The sequence below is a fragment of the Chlamydomonas reinhardtii genome, chromosome 9 (assembly GCF_000002595.2).
Source record: "Chlamydomonas reinhardtii strain CC-503 cw92 mt+ chromosome 9, whole genome shotgun sequence".
NCBI classification, from domain to species: domain Eukaryota; kingdom Viridiplantae; phylum Chlorophyta; class Chlorophyceae; order Chlamydomonadales; family Chlamydomonadaceae; genus Chlamydomonas; species Chlamydomonas reinhardtii.
Genome location: NC_057012.1, coordinates 2,630,081 through 2,649,184, shown reverse-complemented (window position 1 = coordinate 2,649,184; position 19,104 = coordinate 2,630,081). Strand labels below are relative to the sequence as shown.

Sequence of the window (19,104 nt, the reverse complement as noted above, 5' to 3'; positions counted from 1 at the left end):
GCAGTTTCGGCGCCCCGTCTTTCAGGCCCTTTATCCCCGCCTGTAGATATTTTGCGTCAGGTTTTCTTGTTTCTCCACACAGCAGCACCATGTCGGGACGCAAGCCCATTATTGGTGTCATGGGACCTGGCAAGGCGGACACAGCAGAGAACCAGCTGGTGATGGCCAACGAGCTGGGCAAGCAGATTGCAACGCATGGCTGGATCTTGCTGACTGGGGGTCGTAGCCTTGGGGTCATGCACGAGGCTATGAAGGGCGCCAAAGAGGCAGGAGGCACCACGATCGGTGTCCTTCCTGGCCCGGACACGTCAGAGATCAGCGGTGAGGGCCCCTGGTTAACCGTTCTCGGGGACCTTGGCTGAGCTTTGGCAGAGAAGACTGGGGCAGGCGCTGGCCGCGTGTAGCATATGAAACCCGGCCCTTAGTAATACACTCTCGGAAAGTGCACCCAGCAACGGCCGTGTGCACGTGCTGCTTCCGAGCGGGTCGCCCGGAAGACCAGTTGGGGTGCGAGGTCACCCCCCGCCCGCGGCTGCCATGCTACGCAGACGCTGTGGATATCCCCATCGTGACGGGCTTGGGCTCCGCACGCGACAACATTAACGCGCTGAGCTCCAATGTCCTGGTGGGTGCGACCAGGGCAAGGAAGAGGGTGCAGCTATGGCCGCACGCGGAACTGTGTGTTCCAAGGTGCCCGCCTCGCAGCCTTGCTGCCACCTCTGGCCCGACAGACCGCTCCGCACAGCACTGCTCCTAATTTTGCATCCTCTGCCTTGGCCTGAACCACACCACCACCACCACCACCACCACCACCACCACCACCACCACTAGGTGGCTGTGGGCATGGGACCGGGCACGGCGGCGGAGGTGGCGCTGGCGCTCAAGGCCAAGAAGCCCGTGGTGCTGCTGGGCACCCAGGTAGGTGTGCGCATATGTGGTGTTGAAGGGAAACGACAAGCGCGCCCTGGTGTGTGAGTGCGCGTGTGCGTGTATGTGTGTGCGTGCGGTGGGGGCGCGTGCAGCAGGAGACACCCAGCCCCGGGCGCTGTGGTGGTGGTGGGTGCGGTAACAAAATGTCAGCTCCATGGATGTACATACGCACAGGGCCGTGGGGCCACCTTGCCTGCCACACGGCGGCACTGCAGCACACGCCTGCCCATGCTCTTGCCCGCGCCGCACACACATGCACGCCTGCGCCCGCAGCCCGAGGCGGAGAAGTTCTTCACCAGCCTGGACGCGGGGCTGGTGCACGTGGCGGCGGACGTCGCGGGCGCCATAGCGGCCGTCAAGCAGCTGCTGGCGTAGGGGACGGACTGAGAGCACATGGGGGGAACATGAGGCCTCGAAAGGTTGGTGTGCAGGTGGTGTGGCGGCATGGGCTGCTTTAAGGTTACCGGTATGGGAGCTGGGGGATCGCTGTGGCCTGGTTGGTTCTGCACCTCCGTGGCTGTCGGGTTGTTGGGTGTCTGCATTCGGATGAAATGCGTGGGTATCAGACTATCGAATTAACTACGCGGCAGCAGTGTGGGCCTGGCGTGACGCATGCCAGGATGCATGGAAAGCTCCCGGCCATGACGAAGTTGGGGACCTGGGGGGCCTTGCAATGTGGTCCAGGCCTCATCCATTGTGTGAGCAATGCGAACTGCAACGCTGCCGGCACTGTGTGGGGTGTGCGGTGCGTGAGCAGTGGATTGGACGTTGAATCTGCGTGGTGTTAAGGGCCTGCTCACAATGTCAGTAAAAGGATATTGTCCAAATCACTTGGGTTCGGCGCCACATCACCACATGTCCGAGAATTCCCGCACAGCTACACGCGGGACGCCGGACGTAAGCCCGACATGGCCCCGGCCCATGGGGGTGTGCCACCCAGTGGGGTTCACCTGTATGAAAGGCCGGCCGGGCGTCCGTGTAGACTGCGCACTGGAATGAGTGCGGCATGCTTCATTGCTTCCAAGCTTGCCTGCGTTGCGATTTCAGCTGGGTTGAGCCGCTGCCCCATGTGCCGGCCCTGCCGGGGCTCTGCATGCCACAATGCCAGCAAGTACTTATGAATGGCCCCACCGCCCCCACTCGTGAAGAGTTGCCGGTTCAGTGGCGCCAAGGTGGGATTAGGCGATGTCACTGTATGCAGGGGTTCTGGGTGCTCGAAGTCTCGCACCAGACAGCCGTTAGTACCAAATCAATGGCCCCACGCTTGCAGTTGTCCTGCTGCTTGCCCTGACCGCTAAATCTGCGGCTCTTCTATTGCTCCACCGTAGCCATAGCAGCGCCAGCACCCATCGTGCTTGTGTGAGCCTGACAAGGCTAATCCCAACCCAACGCCATCCTACATCGAGCATGCTTCTAAGACAATGCGAAGCCGAAGAAGCCAGCGAGCACAACGTTGGAGAGGCCTGGAGGCTAGCACACACCTGTGGCGTTGCTGCAACACGCCAGTGTAGGCACGCCCCGCATTTCCGCCCTAGACCACCGCCAGCTCCACCTCCAAGTCAACAAGTGTCCAGTACACAATCGAATGCCAGCCATGCTCACTGGTGCAGATGCCACATCGTGCGCCTACACAACATCCTGCGACTCCTGTCCGCGAAATTGTGCTTCACTCCCATCAGTTTCAAGCGAGAATACCCCGACGCAGCCTGATGGCAACGGTTATTGACGTGTGTTGCGGAACTAATGCGTAACGGTGTGCCAGCCACAAAACAATTGCAGTTCGCTACTCCAGTAACCCCTACAGCATCCTACCACGCCTGGCCCATTCTGTTGCTTTACCCCTAGACCCTCATCCATCACCGCCGCGACCCCCGGCATTGCTCAGGAGGCGGCGTCTTTGCGCCAGACGTACCGGGTGACGGAGCCCATGCCGCTGTGCAGTTTGCCCTCCTGCACACACAGGTTGGCACATCATGAAAGTGCACCAGGGCTCAGCGGCAGCAAACAATGACCTAAATGACAGCTATAGAGGTAAGACCGCAAACTGAGTACTGCCCACCACTATCCGTTCGACCTCAGCCAGGTCCACATTTCCCCCTTCCACACCATCCCTGCGGCCACTTGCGCACCCACGCGCCCTCACCTCCAGCACGTACTCCAGCTCCTCGCCCTCCAGCTCCTCACCACCCTTGTCACCCAGCTGCTCCCGCAGCTCCTGTCGTACACGTGTACCCGTGCACAGGTGCCGGGGAGCCAGGGAGGGCGGCGTCGATACACACACAACACTGCAGCCCACATTGGCGACATGGCTCAGCAGCCCACCACACCTTCCCCAGGCTGCCGCCCCTTCCTCAAGCATGGCTGGTCTGCCATCTATTTAGTGATAGATGCACAACGCCGCCAGCCACCCAGCCGCACCGGTGCCGTACCGTCACCGCCACGGCGAAACAGCCCGCACGTACCTTGAGCTCTACCATCATGGTGGGGTCGTGCGGCCCGCCCGACGTCTCCCGGTAGCCCTTGTGCACCTGGTTGGGGTGGAACACCTCCTGGATGAGCAGGCCGCCTGTGACGCGGGAGGAACACGCACACATTGGGGTGGAGGTGGCGAGTGGTGAATGCAGCATGACCACTTGGCCGAGGCGGGCATTGGGGCGCGCCTACCGGCATTCCGAAGGCGCGCTGTGCAGGCAGCAGGCTCCGCACCCGCACAACCCCCGCCCTGCCCACCTCCCACGCATCCCTACCCCAACCCCATCCCCATACCCCACCCTCGCACCCGGCTTGAGCCACTCCACCACCGCCGCCATGACCTTGGGTCGGTCGTCCGCCCGCATGTGGCAGAACGACAGCACCACCGCGTCCACACTGCCCGGCCCCCCCGGGGGAGACCAGGCCGTCATGTCGGCCAGCACGGGCTTGACGAGGGCGGCGGCGGATCCGCCGCCGCGGGCCGCCACCAGTGCCATGGTCTTGTCCAGACCCGCCTGGGAGAAGTCCACGGCAATGACCCGGTGGCCCGCCTGGTGGCACCGGAGCCGGGGCAAGGGCAATGGTAGTTATGGGAGCTGCAGCATGAGGTGGGGTCGTGTTGCGCGGTGCCGTAAGCGCGGCTTTGGCGCCCGGCCCAATGGCCCAGCTGCTGCTGCCCTCCTCCTCCTTTTTCAGCCATGTCCTCCTCCCGCCAGCGCCCTGTAGGCTGCTGCCGCCCTGTCGCCGTGGCAGCACAACACGCCTCCGCCGCCGGCCGCCAACGCGCCTGGCCCCTGCTCACCGCCGTTGGTCCAGCACGGTGCGCATCCCGCTACGGCGCCAGCCGCCGCCGCCGCCAGCGCTGCCGCGGAGGAGGAGGCGCGCCGGTTCCGCTTCTCAGGCGGCGGCAGCGATGCAGCCTTTGAGGCGCTGGATTGGGGCTCGGCCTGCCCTGGCGGCGGTGGCGGCTGGGGCTCGGGCGACGGCGTTGGGCCGGGCGGCGCCGGCGCGCAGCCGCACCCTGCCCTGCGCGACTCATATGCTGGAAGTGGAATTGCGGGCGCGGGCGCCGGCGCGGGCCCAGGCTCGTACTGCCCGCCTGCAGGCGCCTGGTCGGTGCACGCGTCGCCGGCACAGCAGCAACATCAGCAGCAACATCAGCAGCAACAACAGCAACAACATCAGCAGCAACAACAGCAGCAGGGGCCGCTGGTGCCGTGGATGGGTGAGGCCGATGCAGGCCCCGTCCGTGGCGTTTGGGCGCCCGTAGATGCACTGGCGGGTTGCGACGGCCGCCTGCCGCGTGCGGCCGGCGGCAGCGGCAATGCCGAGGACTGGCTTTCGTGGTTCCAGAACAACTAGGCTTGCTTTTGGCACTGCCACCTCTGTGTGGAATGTGTAGCTTTACATGGCGTTAGCCGTCTCGGCACTGAGAATAAAGGGTCTTGTGTGCGGTGCTTTGGGCTCCGTTGCATGGGCGGAGTGGCTGGGCGAATTGCTGCATGACAGAGGAGATGGGAGCGCTTGATGGTTGGAAGTCAGGATGGACACGTGCGGGGAAGCTACACGCTTCTGGTGTGCACATTGAGTTACGTGTGTGACAGGGTGAGGGCTTACACCTCGTGACATGTGGGTTTAGCAGTCGTGAAAAGCTCAAGAAAACACTGCTGCGCTCGCTCGTTTTACCGTACTGCACCGGATGATTTGAGAGGTGGACGTTGAGACAGTTTATGACATTCTGCACGAACTCTTTCTTCTTACCAGCGCGGCGGTGTTACATCTTTATACTCAAGCCTTTGTTTTCTTTGTGTGGCCTCACGTGGTCGCGCACTACTGCTGTGGCGAGTTAGAACGAGAGCTTGTGCTTGCAGCACATGCTGCTCTGCTTGCTTCACGAGCGTGCGCCTAGCGCAGAATCTCAATCATCAATTGGCAAGTGCGTGCGCAATCGTTGAGCGCTGGCATCTTTCGTCCAGCATGCGCGCGGGTGTCAGTTAAAGTACCGGTGACGGCACGGCTGTCACCAAGATGGATGGTGTGTTGCGTAGTCGGGGTTTTGTACGGTATCATCCCGGCGAGCTCGGACGCTTGGCGTGAGGTCACTTTGGCTTTACTCTTTTGCACCAACAGCTATAGGGCGCACAGAGTTGCGGGTTCTTGATTGCATGAGCATGAAAGCGAGCGGTGCTCAAGAGACACATGTGCATGTATGCAACCAGTGACAGCACAAGCCGGAATGGTCCGGCGTCGGGAGACTTGCTGCATGCAGGTGAGAGGGAGCACATGTTGCACTGTGAGCGAGTTCATAGCGTGTGTTGGCATTGCGGCCGTCGCAGGAGCTGGGGGTGGCAGGATGCAGAGCTGCATAGCGGCGAAGCGCGGTGGCTTGGCGAGCGCCGGCAAAACAGGCAGTAGTCAGTGTCAGTGGAGGCACAGCAGGGGACGCCGCTACGCCAACGCTTGCGGGGCCGATATGGAGGCTCCATTTTGGGAGGCCGGAAAGCTGTGGACATCACGTTGGAGTGCTCCCTATGCCACGAGTGCGGCCTGGCAGGGGCCGCAGGGGCGCGGTGCAGACTGCACGTGCCCGGTTGCCCGCTTGTGTGGAAGGAAGGTGGGCAGGATTGGGACGACAGGCAAGGGCCCGAGCAGGAGCCAAACAAGCAGGAGGTTGGATGTCCGCAGAGATGAGCAGGCCCCATGGATGTGGGGCGTAGCTGCCGGAGTGACGACATTTGAGGGAAAATGCTGATTTGCTTTTACTGGTGCTGAGACGCTGGGACGTCGCGATTGCGTTTGTTGGTCCCGGCTTCTCATTTCTTTTTCAGGGGTTCTTGAGGACCTCTTTTGCTTTGTGGGTCCTGACTTGGGAGCGCATAGTGCCTGCGCCCATTGACTGGCCATGGCCTGTCGCGCCCACAGTGCTGCCAGCACAGCTTGGCACTTGTCTTCTTTGGTTGGCGGGCTATTTCCATCTTTCTATACATATCCTGAAGGTCAGATTGCAGCTTTGTTACGTGGGTAACTTAGTCGTCGTCAAAAGTAGTAGGTGTGTGGCGGCGGTTTGTGTGATTTGTTCTGTAAACCTAGGTGGTACTGTTCGCAACGGCAGCCCGCAGTTTGCGCGCGCGACTGGCCCCTACTATTCGTCTTACTTCCGGTTTAGAAGTCCTTAGCCGTGCGCACATGTGCGCTTGGTGGTAGTTTGCATGTTCAGCAATAAAGAGGGCCCTCTTCGTTGGCTCACGTGCTACTTCGTCTCTTACCCCCTTCGTACCGGCCCAAATGGCCGCTTGCCTTTCCTCTCTCTATTGCTATTCGTACTGCGACCTTTGCGCAGTTCACGAGGTCTTTCTAGTTTGTGCGATGCGCATGGTTGGCGCCTGATGTGTTTGGCTAGGAGATGAACATTGGCGGGATACAAGCACGTGCTGACGCCCGTGTTGCATGTACGCTGGGTGTAGCAAGCGCAGAGGGCACCTGAGGTGCCGACGGGCGCTGTAAGCCATATGTGATTCATCAAGTGACAACTGCGCACTGCGGAGCCATTCCAGACGTGAAATATCTGTGCGATCTGGACACCCCTTGATCGACGTGTGTGCAACACGGCTTACTGCCCACCTTCGGTATCTGTGTGCAGTGTGCTGCTGATCAAAAGCGGAAAAGCCCCAAGCAGGGGACTCGAGCTGCAAGGACAAAGCCAGGACCTTGGCCAGGACATAACCTGGACCACCGGTGCCGTATCAGCGTATCTAGCAGTAAGCCCAGTTGGCTTGAACGAGCCCGAAACAACCCTTCCCGCACCGCACCCGTGCCCGTACACACCAGCCAGCGCCTGCATACAGCACTGCGCGACAGAGCCCGCACAACCCTGGGCCCACACCTCCGCTGGCCCCACATGTCCGCATGCGTGCTGCCAGCCATCCGCCACAGCGGCACCATAGATAGGCTTCCTGGAGCACAGCCATGAGCACAAGCATGAGCTCCGTCAGTGCTGTCGCCTGTCGGTGTACGGGAGCACACTTCCCTGCGGCGGTTGACAGTCTCGGTGACAAAGCCATGCACAGAAATGGTACCTGCGCTGCACCCGAAGGGCCTTCAAGGGCTTGCGTGAGGCACCCTTGCACCTGTATCACGCCATCCCCGCCTCCCCTGTCAGCGGTTCCGTTGTTCACGTATGCAGTTTGGGCTTGGAACCAAAGATTGTGATTCGAGGTTAAGCAAGGCGTCGGGAAGGAGCCCGAGAATTCGCTAGGGGCCATGCGTCTGGCGACCGACAAAAATAGCGCCCAGCTGACGCCGGAAGCAGAGCCATCCGGCTTGCGCGGAGATTATAAGTGAAACATTCTCCATTTGGTACAGCTTCCAGTTAGTGGGGTGGACAAAAGCGCGAGTTGTCGTCGCGGCGGTTGTCGTCGCGGCACGGCGGTTGTCATGGCGGGAACTTTGAGTTTGAGTGGCTCGGTTTTCCGCCACTCGCATTCTCGCCACCATCGACGCTACTTACATTCCAAGCCCATCAACACCATCGTGTATCATGGCAAGTACTAGAATGCAAGTGCGTTCACTGACTGGAAGATTGAAGTTTCTTTCGGAGCTAGGCGCTGCTCATACCTTCTATCTCTTTTGATGGTTTTCTAGAGCCGCGAAACCTTCTGAAGATTATCGACAACACCCTCGGTGCGCTGCAGCTGAAAATACTATCTCGACGACTATCTAAGCGGTCTTGCACGGGGTCCTTTAATCCAGATATAAATAACAGCCTGGATCAATGCATGGGGGAGGATGTATCGTTTCTGCGTAGCGGTGTCAATACCCCCCGACATGACGACTAAGACGTGCTGATTCACCCGTCGGCCGTCGCAGGGAAGGGAGCCGGACTGATGGCTCCAAGCTCATGCAACAGTGTATTCGCTCATGATGTCGTCCCGGCATCCGCCGCGGCCGTCGCGCTCGAGTGTTGCGGTGCTGATGCCGCGACACGAGGACCTGCAAGTGGCGCCGACCTGAAGCTGAGTTGCGGAAACAGCAAGCCTCGGCCTCAGCGGGGTTGCGCCGCGCAATCCCGAACTCGCGCCGCGTCCACGGCCTCGCTTGGACTCCCGCTGTGCGCCACGCCGCCACGACAGCACTCGTGCGTGGCTGCTGCCGACGGCATCGGCCGCAGCCCCTGCCGCTTTCAGCCCACCGACTTCTCCGACAGCATGGGCAGCGGCTATCCTGCTGCTGCTGCCGGCGCCAGCCGTCCCGCGAGCAGCTGCCAGCGGCAGCACCAGGACCCCACCGCCGTCCGGCGGCAACGGGGGCGCCGGCGCTCCGCCGCGTACCCATGCCTTCCCCCATCGCGCGCACATACCGCTGATTGTGAGGGCGCCGGCGTTGGCGGCGGCGCCGCCAGCCCCCAAGACCACCACCACCACCAGCAGCAGCAGCAGCAGCAGCTCATCAGCAGCGCCTGCGGCAGTGGCGTCGAGCTGCTCCTCAACACCCCCTCCGCCTCCTCCCTGCACCTCCGCTGCGACAGCTGGCCCGACATGCCGACCACCAGCGGCACCGCCGCCGCCGCCGCCGCAGACGCTGGTGCCACGCCCACCGCCGCCTCTACATTGCTCGGCGGCGCCGCCACTGGTTGGGCGAAGCTGGCAGCAGCAGCCGGCGTCACCCGCGTGGACCTGGGGAACCGGGCCGGCGGCGGAGCAGGAGCGGGCGCGGCGGCGGCGGCAGCGGAGTCAGCGACAGGCGACGGCGGGGCGCTCGTGGAGACCGATGGCGGCGCTGCCAGCCATGCCTTGTGTCCCAGCTTTGCCCTGAGCTTTCAGCAGCCGGGCTCCGCAACAGCAGCAGCAGCTGCGGCTGTAGCCACGGCGCCGGCCTTGCTTGACAACGCCGACAACACCGCCGCCCGCGCCGCCGCCGCCGCCTGCGTGCAGTCGGCCGCCACCTCGTCTTTCCCGCTGCGGCCGCAGACGCCGCCGCCGCACGACCACGAGCTCCTGCGCTCGCAGCAGCAACAGCCGTCGCCGTCACCGATGTCCGCGGCGGCGCCGGAGCCTGCGGCGCCGCCGGCTGGGTGTGAGTCGGAGGCGGAATCCGGCCTTCATGGCACGGCAGAGCCGCTGCCGCTCCAGCTGCAGCTGGCGGCGCAGGCGGCGCAGCTGCTAAAGCCGTGCGCGGATCCCGAACTGCCGCTGCCAGACAGCCAGCAGCTGCTACAGGTGTCGCCTCCGTCGCTGCTACAGCCGTCGTCGCCGCCGACGGACCGGGCGCGCCCCCTCGGCGTAATTAGGGACATCGAGGCTGCGCTACAGCGGCAACAGCAGCGACAGCGGCGGCGGCAGCAGCAGCGGCAGCAGCAGGGGCGTGCGGCGCCCGGCCGCGCTGATGCGCGCGGCCGCCTTGACAGCAACGGAATCCTCATTCGCGGCGGCGGAGGCGGCGGAGGCAGCGGCGGAGGCGGTAGTGCCGCCGCGGTCTCAGCCCAGATCTCACGGGCGTCATCGTGCCTTTTATCTGAGGATGACTCGCCGCGCCGTCGCCACCTGGCCGTCAGCAGCGCCACGGGCGGCGCCGCTGCGGCCAGGAACGCCGCGTACCGCCGCCGGCGCGGGCACGGCGAGGAAATTGGATACTTCGCCCCCTCGCCCAAGGCTGCTGCCGCCGCCGCCGACGCGGGCCCGTTCTCCATGAACTCCTCCGAGCTGCCGGCACCGTTACCGACGCCGCCGCAGCTGCCGCCGCGGCTACGGGTGATAGACAGCCCATTCCAGGCCGCTGCGTCGGCGCCGGCACCCGCCGCTGCCCCTCCCAGCTCCGGTGGCGGCCGTGGCTCCGCCACCAACTCGACGCCATCCTCGCAGCGGCGGCGCCGGCCTGCTGCTGGGTCGGGCACACGCGGCGGCGGCCGGGCGGCCCTGCACCGCCGCTTCGCAGTGCCGCCGCCGCCGGCTCACGGCGGGCAGCAGCCGCCCGCCGGCCATACACACCCGCTGCCGCTGCCGGAGCAGCAGCCCCAGCAGCCCCAGCAGCAGCTACCGCAGCAGAAGCGGCAGCTGCAGCAAGCCAGCGGCGGAGGATGTTTTGCCGACGCCCGCTGCCGTGTCAGCGACAGCAGCAGCCTCACCAGCGCCAGCGGCGCTGCGGCGACAGCCGCCGCCACCGCATCTGCCGACGCCGCAACTTCCGCCGTCGGCGGCTGCGGTCGGCTGCTCGGCGGTCACGGCGCCCAGATAGCCCAGGCGATGACGGTGCTGCGGCGGCGCGCCGCAAGCGACGCCGCTGGCGACGACGTCGCGGCCGCTGCGATGGTGGCGGCAGCGGCGATGGCGGTGGTCGCGCCGTCAACCGACGGCAGCAGCGTCGCCGCCGCCGCCGGTATGGAGGCGTTGGGTCGCCACATGGCCGCACAGGGCCTGACGCATGCGGACACGCCCGCCCTGTTGAACAAGCTGTCCACCGGACTGGCATTGAGCCTGGGCCGCTGGACCGACACCGACGGCGGCGCCTCCGAGCCCGGAGCTGACGGCGGCGGCGGCGGCGGCGGCATGCGGCAGTGCAAGCGCGGCTGCGAGCTGGGCTATGCCGCGGACGTCTTGGTGCCGCCGCAGCCCGGCCGGGACGGCGGCAGCGCCGCCGCCGCCGCCCTTGCGGCCGCCTTTGTCGCCGCGCGGGACCACAGCCGCCAGCAGCAGGCGCCGCGCCCTTCGGCCAGCGGCGCCGCCGCCGCCGCTGCGTTTGGCTCCGGTCCGGCCGAGCCGCAGCAGGCCGCTCCTTGTCCTCCTCCTCCGCCTCCTCCGCCTCCGCCTCCTCCGCCTCCGCTGCAGCTCCGGGCTGCCAGCCTGTGCGCCTCAAGCCTGCTGGACGGCCCTCTGGCTGCGGGCTTCACCGCCCTCATTGACCAGCTACTGGGGGTGATGCCCGACCACCAGCCCGACCACCTAGCCGACGAGCAGGCGGCGCCGACACAGTCCCGCGGTGGCTGCCCGGACAACGGCGATGGCGGTGGCGCCGCCACGGTGCCAGCGGCGGAGGCGGCCCGACCAGAAGGTGCGCCTGGGGCGGCGACGGTCGCGGCCGCCACGCGGCCGCGCACGAGTGGCACCAGCAGCATTAGTGAAGTGGGCAGCCAGGGCAGCGGCGGCGGCGGCGGAGTGCGAGGACCAGCCCAGAAGGAGTCGTTTCTGGGGCACCTGATCGGCGGCTGCTTCGGGCGCTCAAAGGCCATGGTGAAGAACCCCCGGCGCAGCAAGCCTGACTTGGCTGCTCGGTACAGGGCCGGGGGCCTTTTAGGTGCCTTTCGTGGATGTTCGTAGATGGACCCGCCCACATTCCGTGTTACGTAATTATTCCGGCATGGGTTGCCTGCCTGCATACAGATGCATGACATGCATATCTGGCACTTGTTAATCCAGAGTTGTGTTGTGCTTGATTTGAATGCGCCTGTTCCCATGGGGCTTGCGTCGCACTTTGCGGCGGCTCCGCCGCCGGTGAGATGCGCTAGTCTCTTACTTTGGGAGGAAGGCGGCGATGGAAGACAAGCGCCAAGGCCTCGATTGGTCCGAAGGCGGAAGGCATAGCCATACCTTTTTAGTTGCACAAGGCATATAGATGCATGTGAACAAGTGGGCAAATAAACGAGCGTGAGCACAGTTAGGATCAAGCAGGGTACCCAGATGAGGTGGAGTTCTGTGGCCTTAATTTGCGTGTTTTGGGGGAGCGGGTGGGGCGGTACTGTTGCTGTATCTGGCAGCACCTCTCGCCGCCGAGTTGATGCCTGTGCAATGTGACGTGATATTCATGTATTTATAGAATGCAGTGGCTTACAGCGTTGCATATGCAGCTGCCACGTAAAAAGTTGCATTGCAAACAGCCTTGGGCGGGATCAATGCCAGGTCTGTGGGGGTCTTAATGGGTCTCACTGTGGAGGTCTAGGTGGAGAAGGGCTTATGGGACTTGCAAGCATGGACTGCTCTTTTGCATGGGCATGGGTTTCAGGGTCTTGCGCAATGCTGAAGTGCATGGTCCTGTGGACCACCACGATGAGGCAGACAACACCTCGCGTAATGACTGCATCCTTCATTACAGTATGGCAATCGCAGGGCTTATGGGGTTTTTTTACCGGGTTTGCCGTACGATTGATGAGTTGGATCACTTTATGCGCCTGCGCGCGCGCTTGCTTAACACTTTATGTCTGTGTGTGCGCGCGGGGGCCGTGCTTCCCAGGTCCAGGCGGCTGTCTGGGTTGGCACATCATGGTGATTGTACGGTGGATGTGTGGGTGGGTATGTACAGTATGCTACAAGCTAGCGCGTCCCTGCGTGCGTCCTTGTACCCAGAGTGTGTTTACTACCTTTTCTTCTTTTTCTAAATGTGCTTGTGTGTTTTCGAGTCAGCGGCCACCGAACTTCAGTTGTGTGTTTTGGGGCTGAGCCCCCCGAGTGATGCGATCCAGGAGCGTGATCAGCATTGGGTGGGCGGGCCGGGGGGGGCAGATCCCTCCGTGTGGCACGTGCACAGACGCATACCCGCATGCGGCGTGGCAAAGCAATGCGCCGCCGCCTGGTGGTGCGCAGCCGCCTCACCGGCTGCGTGTGGGGGGCCTGTGGACGTGTGGGCGTGTGGGCGTGGCGGATGCAGCGAGCGGCGCGGCGCATGGAGAGTGCTCCGTCTGCGCAGCAGTTGGGCGCGGCTGGGCGCATGTGATGAGAATGACAAGAGCGTGTCGCCTGTGTTGATTGGCCAGGTCGCCTGTGTTGGCCAGGTCGCGTGCGAGCGGGAGTGTGCAACAGGTCCCGAGAGGGCCATGGTGCGCCGCAATGCCGGCTCTCTGTGTTGCTGGGTCTACTAGGCGCACATGGAAGCGGAGGGTGAGGGCGTCGACGTGGATATGGACATCAAGGACAGTGGAATTCTTGGACAATAAGAGGACAGGCTGGGGATCCCGGATGAGGTTTTGAAGCCGCAGGTCGGACGACCGGGTGGCTGTTGGCAAGGTGTACAAACGCGTTATCGCATGCGAGAAGGCGGCGGTGACGAGGTCAACAGACGCTCATATGTCACGGTCGAAGCCGGGGACATGATGGCCGGCGGTGGCCGCTGCTGTAGCCGATGGGGTGATGGCGATGGGGCGTTGTCGTGTGACGGTGAGAGGGTTCCGCAAGCAAGGGGGTTGGGGATTTCGACACAATTCGTCATCCGCGCAAGACGAATGGCACCGGTTGTGGCTGTGCTGATCCTGCAAGCGCGTGCGTGCGTGCCGCCCCGCAAACTGCAGGCCGCTTCACGTGCCGCGGCATTTAGGGTGCCTCTTCAAGCTGCGAAAAGGGCGCCAGGCCCGTACACTAAGCCTTGATAGCGAGCCCTGTTGATAGCAGGCCCTTCGTCACAGGTGTCCCGGTAGCACAGTGGTGAGTGTTGAGAAGTTGGGATTTGAGTGCAGGTTGTCGTACTGTCGGCTGTCAACGCTTTAGCTACTCATCTGGCATGGGCTATTACCCAATTCCAATGAGCCAGGTTGGAAGGGATGTCAGCAGGTCAGGTTGCTTTAGTTTCTTCATGATCATTCGCTATCAACGCATGCATGGGCCCACAGCTTGCACGTCTCTGCAACTGGCAGCCCCCGCCGTTGGAGGACGGGTGGCTGCTGCACGGCCTCATCATGTGCTGGGTCAGACGTGCTACACCCTGTGTTACACGCATGCGCACATATATCATTATAGTGTTGAAGTGCCGTTGGTTGCTGCTTGACGTTGCACATACCGTACTTGTTGTGCGGGCGGCCGGCCCAGGTAGCGGAGCGGGTCGCGCAATAATGTGCAGTGAGTGATTCGTGGTCGCACGGTATCGCGGTTACGTACCGTACGGCCTTTTGTGGGCGGCTTATGGATACCGTAGGACCAATCTCGGCATGTTTGAGCTTGGGTTAGAGGCGGCGCTGCTGCTAGCGCAGTGGCGCGCCCTTCCCCGAGAGAGGGAAGCTGGGGCCAGGCTTCAAAGCATGGGGCTAGCCGCGGCCGCCCCATACTAGCCACGCCCGCTCTGCTGACGGCGCCTGTGTGTCGTGTTGAATGGCGCAGATAATAACGCCGATGTTCGGGATATGTGCGGGAGGCCATGTATAAGGCAGCATGTACGAAGCTCTGACGCCACAACAGCCGCTACTATGTACTGTGGACATGTGTGGATGCGACGCGCCGCGTCTCAGCGCGTTCCGCAAATCACCAATGACAAGCTAGGTCAGCCTGCTCGGTTGAGGCGGTGCGGCACGGCGCGTGTGCGGATGGGGCCAAGGCAACCGACTGAGCCAGGCATACCGCATACGACGAGCCCAGCACGAAACACTGTATGTGTGCCGCCGCGCCACCGCCCAGCACTGCACTCATCAGCTCTTGCGGACAGACCCAGGCACAACCCCACTCACACCACCACTACCACCAGCAGCGTCGCCTCGGGCCCGAGTGGCAGCCTTTCCCCCCTTGCCACCACCAGCCCCGGCAGCAGCCAGCCGCTGCCCCAGCCCCTGCTCCCGCCAGGTGGGGCCGTACTCGGCTGCTACAGCCGCCGTCAGCGGCGCGCAGGCATCGCTGCTACAGCCGCCCGCCAGCAGCCGCCGCCACTCGGCGTGCTTACGCGTCAGCACGGCGGCGGCGGCGGCTCGGCCCACGAAGGCGCCCGCCCAGTCGGCGGCGGCGGCGGTGGTGGTGTTGGTGGCTGGGAGGAAGTAGGTGACGGGCGGCTTGCCCTCGGCAATCTGTTCGCACGCGTTGGGGTGCGGGCATTAGTGGGGCATAAGGAGCCAGCAGATGGGCATCTCGCATCTCGCTCAAAGGGGCTGGTGGGTGTGCGACCAACTGACAGCGCAGCTGGCGCGCGCACGTGCATCACCCACGCGCGCGCGCCCCATCCATGATGACTCATCATCATCACGCACCTTGTAGGTACGGAAGAACTCGTACAGCTGTTGGCGCCGGGCGGGCGGCAGGTCCGCCACGTCCCGCCACCCGGCCGGGTCCTGACAAGTGACACCGCACATGTATGAAGGAGAGGGGGGAGGGCAGCGGGGACCACGCACAATGGGTAGGCATCCTCAAGAAAGCCCGGACTGTCCGAGTGTCCGTGACCCTACCCGAGCCCACGCATAACCGTATACCCGCACACCCCTGCCTGCACGTACTTCCCCTGCATACACACATATAAACACACACACACACACACACACACACACACACACACACACACACACACACACACACACACACTTCCAGCCAGCCAGCAACTTGTCGGTACAGTAAATCCGTCGTTCAACCAGCCGCGCTGTCGCGCCATTCTGCCGGCACTGCATTCCACCGGCACGAGCGTGTGTAGCCTAGGGTTTTGTGTCGCGTGTGTGACTGCGTGTGGACTTGAGCAGCTAAGACTGTGTATCGCCTCTTGGTGTAGGATTAACCTTGCTTGCTATCAGCCTGAGAGAAAGGTGCGAGTGAGAAGTTGCCGTACAGTTGGTCGACGCCTGTGAGCGGCACTGTCCGCTGTTACTCCATATTGGCTTTACGACGACTAATATGTAGTTCTTGTGACTCGCTGAGAGCAGACTGATCACCTGCGGGAGCGAGAACGCCAAGGCGTGTTCAGCGGCAGGCAAGACTAGCGTTTGGACCAGCTAGCAATCGGGGGCATGCCCAGTGAGAACCGCCGGGGTATCTCATAACTCGGGGACTGCGACGGCAGTCCATTGTCCCAGCAAACCCGCAACTCGCGTATTCCTCCAGCAGTGAAGCAGCGTCCTCGCCTGGCCAGCTAGGTTATGTCTATGCCTAGCCTGGTTTAACACAGGTGGCCAGAGTGCATGCGCAACCCAGTAACAGCGGACAGTCCGCGCACTCCTGCCCTGCCGTTGCAAATTGTTTGCCATCTGCTGGGGTCTGGGAGTCAGCTGCACCCTACGGGACTTCACCAACCTGCCTTAACCCTGTCCTATCGCACACACACACACACACACACACACACAGGCGGGCTTTCGTTTCGTTTCGTTTTTAACACACACACACACACACACACACACACACACACACACACACACACACACACACACACACACACACAGGGTCAGCCCCTTCTCTCGTCTCCCAGTGTCGCCCCTTCCAAGTCTGGGAATAATGCGCTGCACACCACGGGGCTACGCTAACGCGCCCCTTACCCTGCTGCTGGCCCATCGCACCCTTCCCAGTACGGCACAGACGCGCACCTTGACATTGACCACCAGCATCTTCCAGTCGGTCTGGTTGTCATCCACCATGGTCAGCGCCCCCAGCAGCCGCACACGCACCACCCCGCCCACAGGCAGCACCGCGCCGCCCACCTGTGCGTGCGGCAGCGGCGGCAGCAGCAGCACGTACGTACGGCAGCAGCAGCACGGGGAGCTGGGTGGGAATCAAGGCTATCAAACGCAAGCTTGGGCCTTCTGGCTGTGGCTGGCGAGAAAGAAACCGCAGAGGCCGCACAGACCACCAGTCCCCGCACCACCAGACCACCCAGGTCAGCTGCCACTCACCTCTAGGTAGTCCAACGGGTCGTTGTCGGAGGGCAGTCCGGTGACCGGGTCCGGCACGTCGCTGGCCTCCCACGTCTGGTGGTGGGCGGCGGCGGGTGGGCGGCGGCGGCGGTGGCAGCCGCGCGGCAGTGCGCGCGTATGTGTGAACGCGTGTTGAGCGTTACAAGTGTGGCAGGGTTGCGGCGTGGGTGGCGGTAGGTGCAATAACCGGCACGCAGTGAGTGCGAAGGCGCATGCAGCAGGCCGGCACACACACGCCTGCAGGCCCTCACACCTGGGGGATGCCGCCGTAGTTGACCAGCGAGGGGCCCACTCGGTAGTAGCGCAGCTGGTCGGGCGGCGGGCTGGGCCTGTGTGTGTGTGTGTGTGTGTGTGTGTGTGTGTGTGTGTGTGGGTCGCTCGATGACTCGGTGTGTGTGTGTGTGTGTGTGTGTGTGTGTGTGTGTGTGTGTGTGTGTGTGTGTGTGTGTGTGTGTGTGTGTGTGTGTGTGTACCATTTGCACGTGTCTGTACGGCGGGCCACTGTTGCTGTCAGTTGGTCGGTGGTGGTGCCGGATGCGCTCGGCATGAGTGGTGTGTGTTGGGCCTCGAGGTTGGAGGTTGTCGCTTTAGTTGCTCTCACTCACACAGACACACACACACACACACACACACACGCACCGTCGCTTTGCTGCATCGATCGCATACACTGTCTTTGCGCTATGTTTTCCTTGTGCTCTTTAACACACACACACACGCACGCAAGCCCGCGCTCACCCGCCCAGCTGGCGCTGTTCCTTCAGGGTCGACTGCATCATGGGGTTGTATGGCAGTGACGTCTGCGGCGGCGACGTGGGGGGGGCGGGGGGCGGGCGGGAATAGCGTGTGTGTGTGTGTGGAGAGAAGGCGGCATGGGTGGGTGGCGGGAAAGGGAACAGGAGCAGCGAGCGGGTTGGCAGCCCGACAGGCCAGGAGTTGGCAGCAGCCCGTCGCCGTGCAAAAAGTACGTGCAGGCACGTCTGGCACCAAGCCGCCTGCTGCCACACGTGTGCCGCACCGCCCCTGCGCCCCCTCCCTTCCACCTTGCTCTAATGCATTGGGGTCGGTTTAGTTTGGGCTGGTAAGTACGCACACCCGTGACCTACCCCCGCTCCTCCCAGGGGGTCGTTCAGTGCAGCAGCACCAGGGCACATCACCAGGGCACGCCACGCCACTCCACGCACTCCCCGGCGGCGACCCACCCACCTGGGTCTCAATCTTGGCGTTTGTGCCCCGCGGGATCTCGTTTGTGACCCAGAACGTCACCTCCTCCCCCTCCTGCTCTTGACTCTTGCCACTGCTACTGCTACTGCTGTTGCTGCTGCTACTGCTCGCCTTCTGCCGCTTCAGACCCAGGGGCACATCGTGCCAGAACGACACGTTCCTCCCGCCCCCCGCCGCTGCCCCTCCCGCGCCTGCCCCCGCAGCCGCGGCCCCAGCAGCCGGCGCGACACAGTAGACCGCAAAGCCGGGGGCGCCGGGGGCTGAGTCGGGGGAGCCAGGGTTTTGCACGCGCGGCACGCAGCCGCCGTACACGTGCCACACTGCCGGGTCCGGCGGCTGAGTCAGCTCCGGCGCTGTGGGCGGCAGCCTTACGTAAGACGCCACCGCCGCCGGCGGAGGTGGTGCTGCTGCTGGTGATGCTACTGCCTGCGCCGCCGTTGCGTTGCCGCCAGTGCTGCTGCTGTTACTGCTGTTATTGCCGTTTCTCCTGGCTTTAAGGGCGCCACCAGCAGCGCCGCCCGGCGTGCCTGTCGCTGCTGCTACCACTCCTGGGGCGGCGGCGGCGGCACTGGTGGCGCCCAAGGCGGCGGCGGCGGCACTGGCGGCTCCCAGCGCCAGCACGGGCAGTGCGGTGGCAGCCAGGCCGGCGAGCAGCAGCAACGCCGCCCGCAGCAGCGGCCGGGCGCGGGCGTAGCCCTGCCGCCGCACCTGTCGGAGCGTGGGCGCGGCCGCGGTGGCGGTGGTAGTGGTGGCGGTGTTAGTGTTGGTGTCAGCTGCGTGACCCATGGCTGCCGCTGCTGCAGCTGTGTGTGACGGGCCCCTGGCCGCTGCCGCCTTAGCGGCTAATGCGGCACGGGCGTAGCGCGGTCGCACCCACATGTTTGTGGTCAGCTGTGTTAGTTAAGAAGCGTTGA

The 19,104-nt window shown here is 63.6% G+C and overlaps 5 protein-coding genes across 5 annotated transcripts; 3 read left to right on the top strand and 2 right to left on the bottom strand.

Annotated features, from left to right (window-relative positions):
- Positions 1-45: 45 nt before the first annotated feature.
- CHLRE_09g390050v5 (uncharacterized protein) lies at positions 46-2,061 on the top strand. The gene is made up of 4 exons (XM_043065530.1): positions 46-321; positions 549-625; positions 832-918; positions 1,204-2,061. The coding sequence occupies exons 1-4, from the start codon at positions 90-92 to the stop codon at positions 1,303-1,305; spliced, it is 498 nt and encodes a 165-aa protein (XP_042921013.1). The 5' UTR covers positions 46-89; the 3' UTR covers positions 1,306-2,061.
- Positions 2,062-2,073: 12 nt separating this feature from the next.
- CHLRE_09g390100v5 (uncharacterized protein) lies at positions 2,074-3,965 on the bottom strand. Its single transcript, XM_001694511.3, has 4 exons — positions 3,710-3,965; positions 3,393-3,496; positions 3,074-3,145; positions 2,074-2,880 (listed from the first exon to the last, which is right to left on the bottom strand). Exons 1-4 carry the CDS (start codon positions 3,897-3,899, stop codon positions 2,812-2,814), a joined length of 435 nt encoding a protein of 144 aa, XP_001694563.2. The 5' UTR covers positions 3,900-3,965; the 3' UTR covers positions 2,074-2,811.
- Positions 3,966-4,065: 100 nt separating this feature from the next.
- Positions 4,066-7,031, top strand: CHLRE_09g390152v5 (uncharacterized protein). The gene is made up of 2 exons (XM_043065534.1): positions 4,066-4,124; positions 4,219-7,031. The coding sequence occupies exons 1-2, from the start codon at positions 4,101-4,103 to the stop codon at positions 4,762-4,764; spliced, it is 570 nt and encodes a 189-aa protein (XP_042921012.1). The 5' UTR covers positions 4,066-4,100; the 3' UTR covers positions 4,765-7,031.
- A 754-nt stretch (positions 7,032-7,785) lies between these two features.
- On the top strand, positions 7,786-14,539 carry CHLRE_09g390150v5 (uncharacterized protein). Its single transcript, XM_043065533.1, has 2 exons — positions 7,786-8,082; positions 8,269-14,539. The coding sequence occupies exon 2, from the start codon at positions 8,286-8,288 to the stop codon at positions 11,709-11,711; it is 3,426 nt and encodes a 1,141-aa protein (XP_042921011.1). The 5' UTR covers positions 7,786-8,082; positions 8,269-8,285; the 3' UTR covers positions 11,712-14,539.
- A 144-nt stretch (positions 14,540-14,683) lies between these two features.
- CHLRE_09g390200v5 (uncharacterized protein) lies at positions 14,684-19,095 on the bottom strand. Its single transcript, XM_043065536.1, has 7 exons — positions 18,173-19,095; positions 17,705-17,766; positions 17,223-17,298; positions 16,949-17,023; positions 16,643-16,756; positions 15,329-15,409; positions 14,684-15,148 (listed from the first exon to the last, which is right to left on the bottom strand). Exons 1-7 carry the CDS (start codon positions 19,067-19,069, stop codon positions 14,780-14,782), a joined length of 1,674 nt encoding a protein of 557 aa, XP_042921010.1. The 5' UTR covers positions 19,070-19,095; the 3' UTR covers positions 14,684-14,779.
- Between the last annotated feature and the right edge of the window lie 9 nt (positions 19,096-19,104).

Bases quoted from the DNA above. Each gene is read 5' to 3' on its own strand.
- CHLRE_09g390050v5 (XM_043065530.1), top strand. From the start codon at position 90: ATGTCGGGACGCAAGCCCATTATTGGTGTCATGGGACCTGGCAAGGCG. The intron at 322-548 runs GTGAGGGCCCCT...CATGCTACGCAG, and splicing joins GGACACGTCAGAGATCAGCG to ACGCTGTGGATATCCCCATC. The intron at 919-1,203 runs GTAGGTGTGCGC...CTGCGCCCGCAG, and splicing joins TGGTGCTGCTGGGCACCCAG to CCCGAGGCGGAGAAGTTCTT.
- CHLRE_09g390100v5 (XM_001694511.3), bottom strand. From the start codon at position 3,899: ATGGCACTGGTGGCGGCCCGCGGCGGCGGATCCGCCGCCGCCCTCGTC. The intron at 3,497-3,709 runs GTGCGAGGGTGG...CCCGCGTCACAG, and splicing joins GGTGGAGTGGCTCAAGCCGG to GCGGCCTGCTCATCCAGGAG. The intron at 3,146-3,392 runs GTACGTGCGGGC...CGTGTACGACAG, and splicing joins CCATGATGGTAGAGCTCAAG to GAGCTGCGGGAGCAGCTGGG.
- CHLRE_09g390150v5 (XM_043065533.1), top strand. From the start codon at position 8,286: ATGGCTCCAAGCTCATGCAACAGTGTATTCGCTCATGATGTCGTCCCG.
- CHLRE_09g390200v5 (XM_043065536.1), bottom strand. From the start codon at position 19,069: ATGTGGGTGCGACCGCGCTACGCCCGTGCCGCATTAGCCGCTAAGGCG. The intron at 17,299-17,704 runs GTGAGCGCGGGC...ACACACACACAG, and splicing joins GAACAGCGCCAGCTGGGCGG to GCCCAGCCCGCCGCCCGACC. The intron at 15,410-16,642 runs GTGCGCGTCTGT...GTCACTTGTCAG, and splicing joins TGCTGGTGGTCAATGTCAAG to GACCCGGCCGGGTGGCGGGA.
- CHLRE_09g390152v5 (XM_043065534.1), top strand. From the start codon at position 4,101: ATGTCCTCCTCCCGCCAGCGCCCT. The intron at 4,125-4,218 runs GTAGGCTGCTGC...CCGTTGGTCCAG, and splicing joins CCTCCTCCCGCCAGCGCCCT to CACGGTGCGCATCCCGCTAC.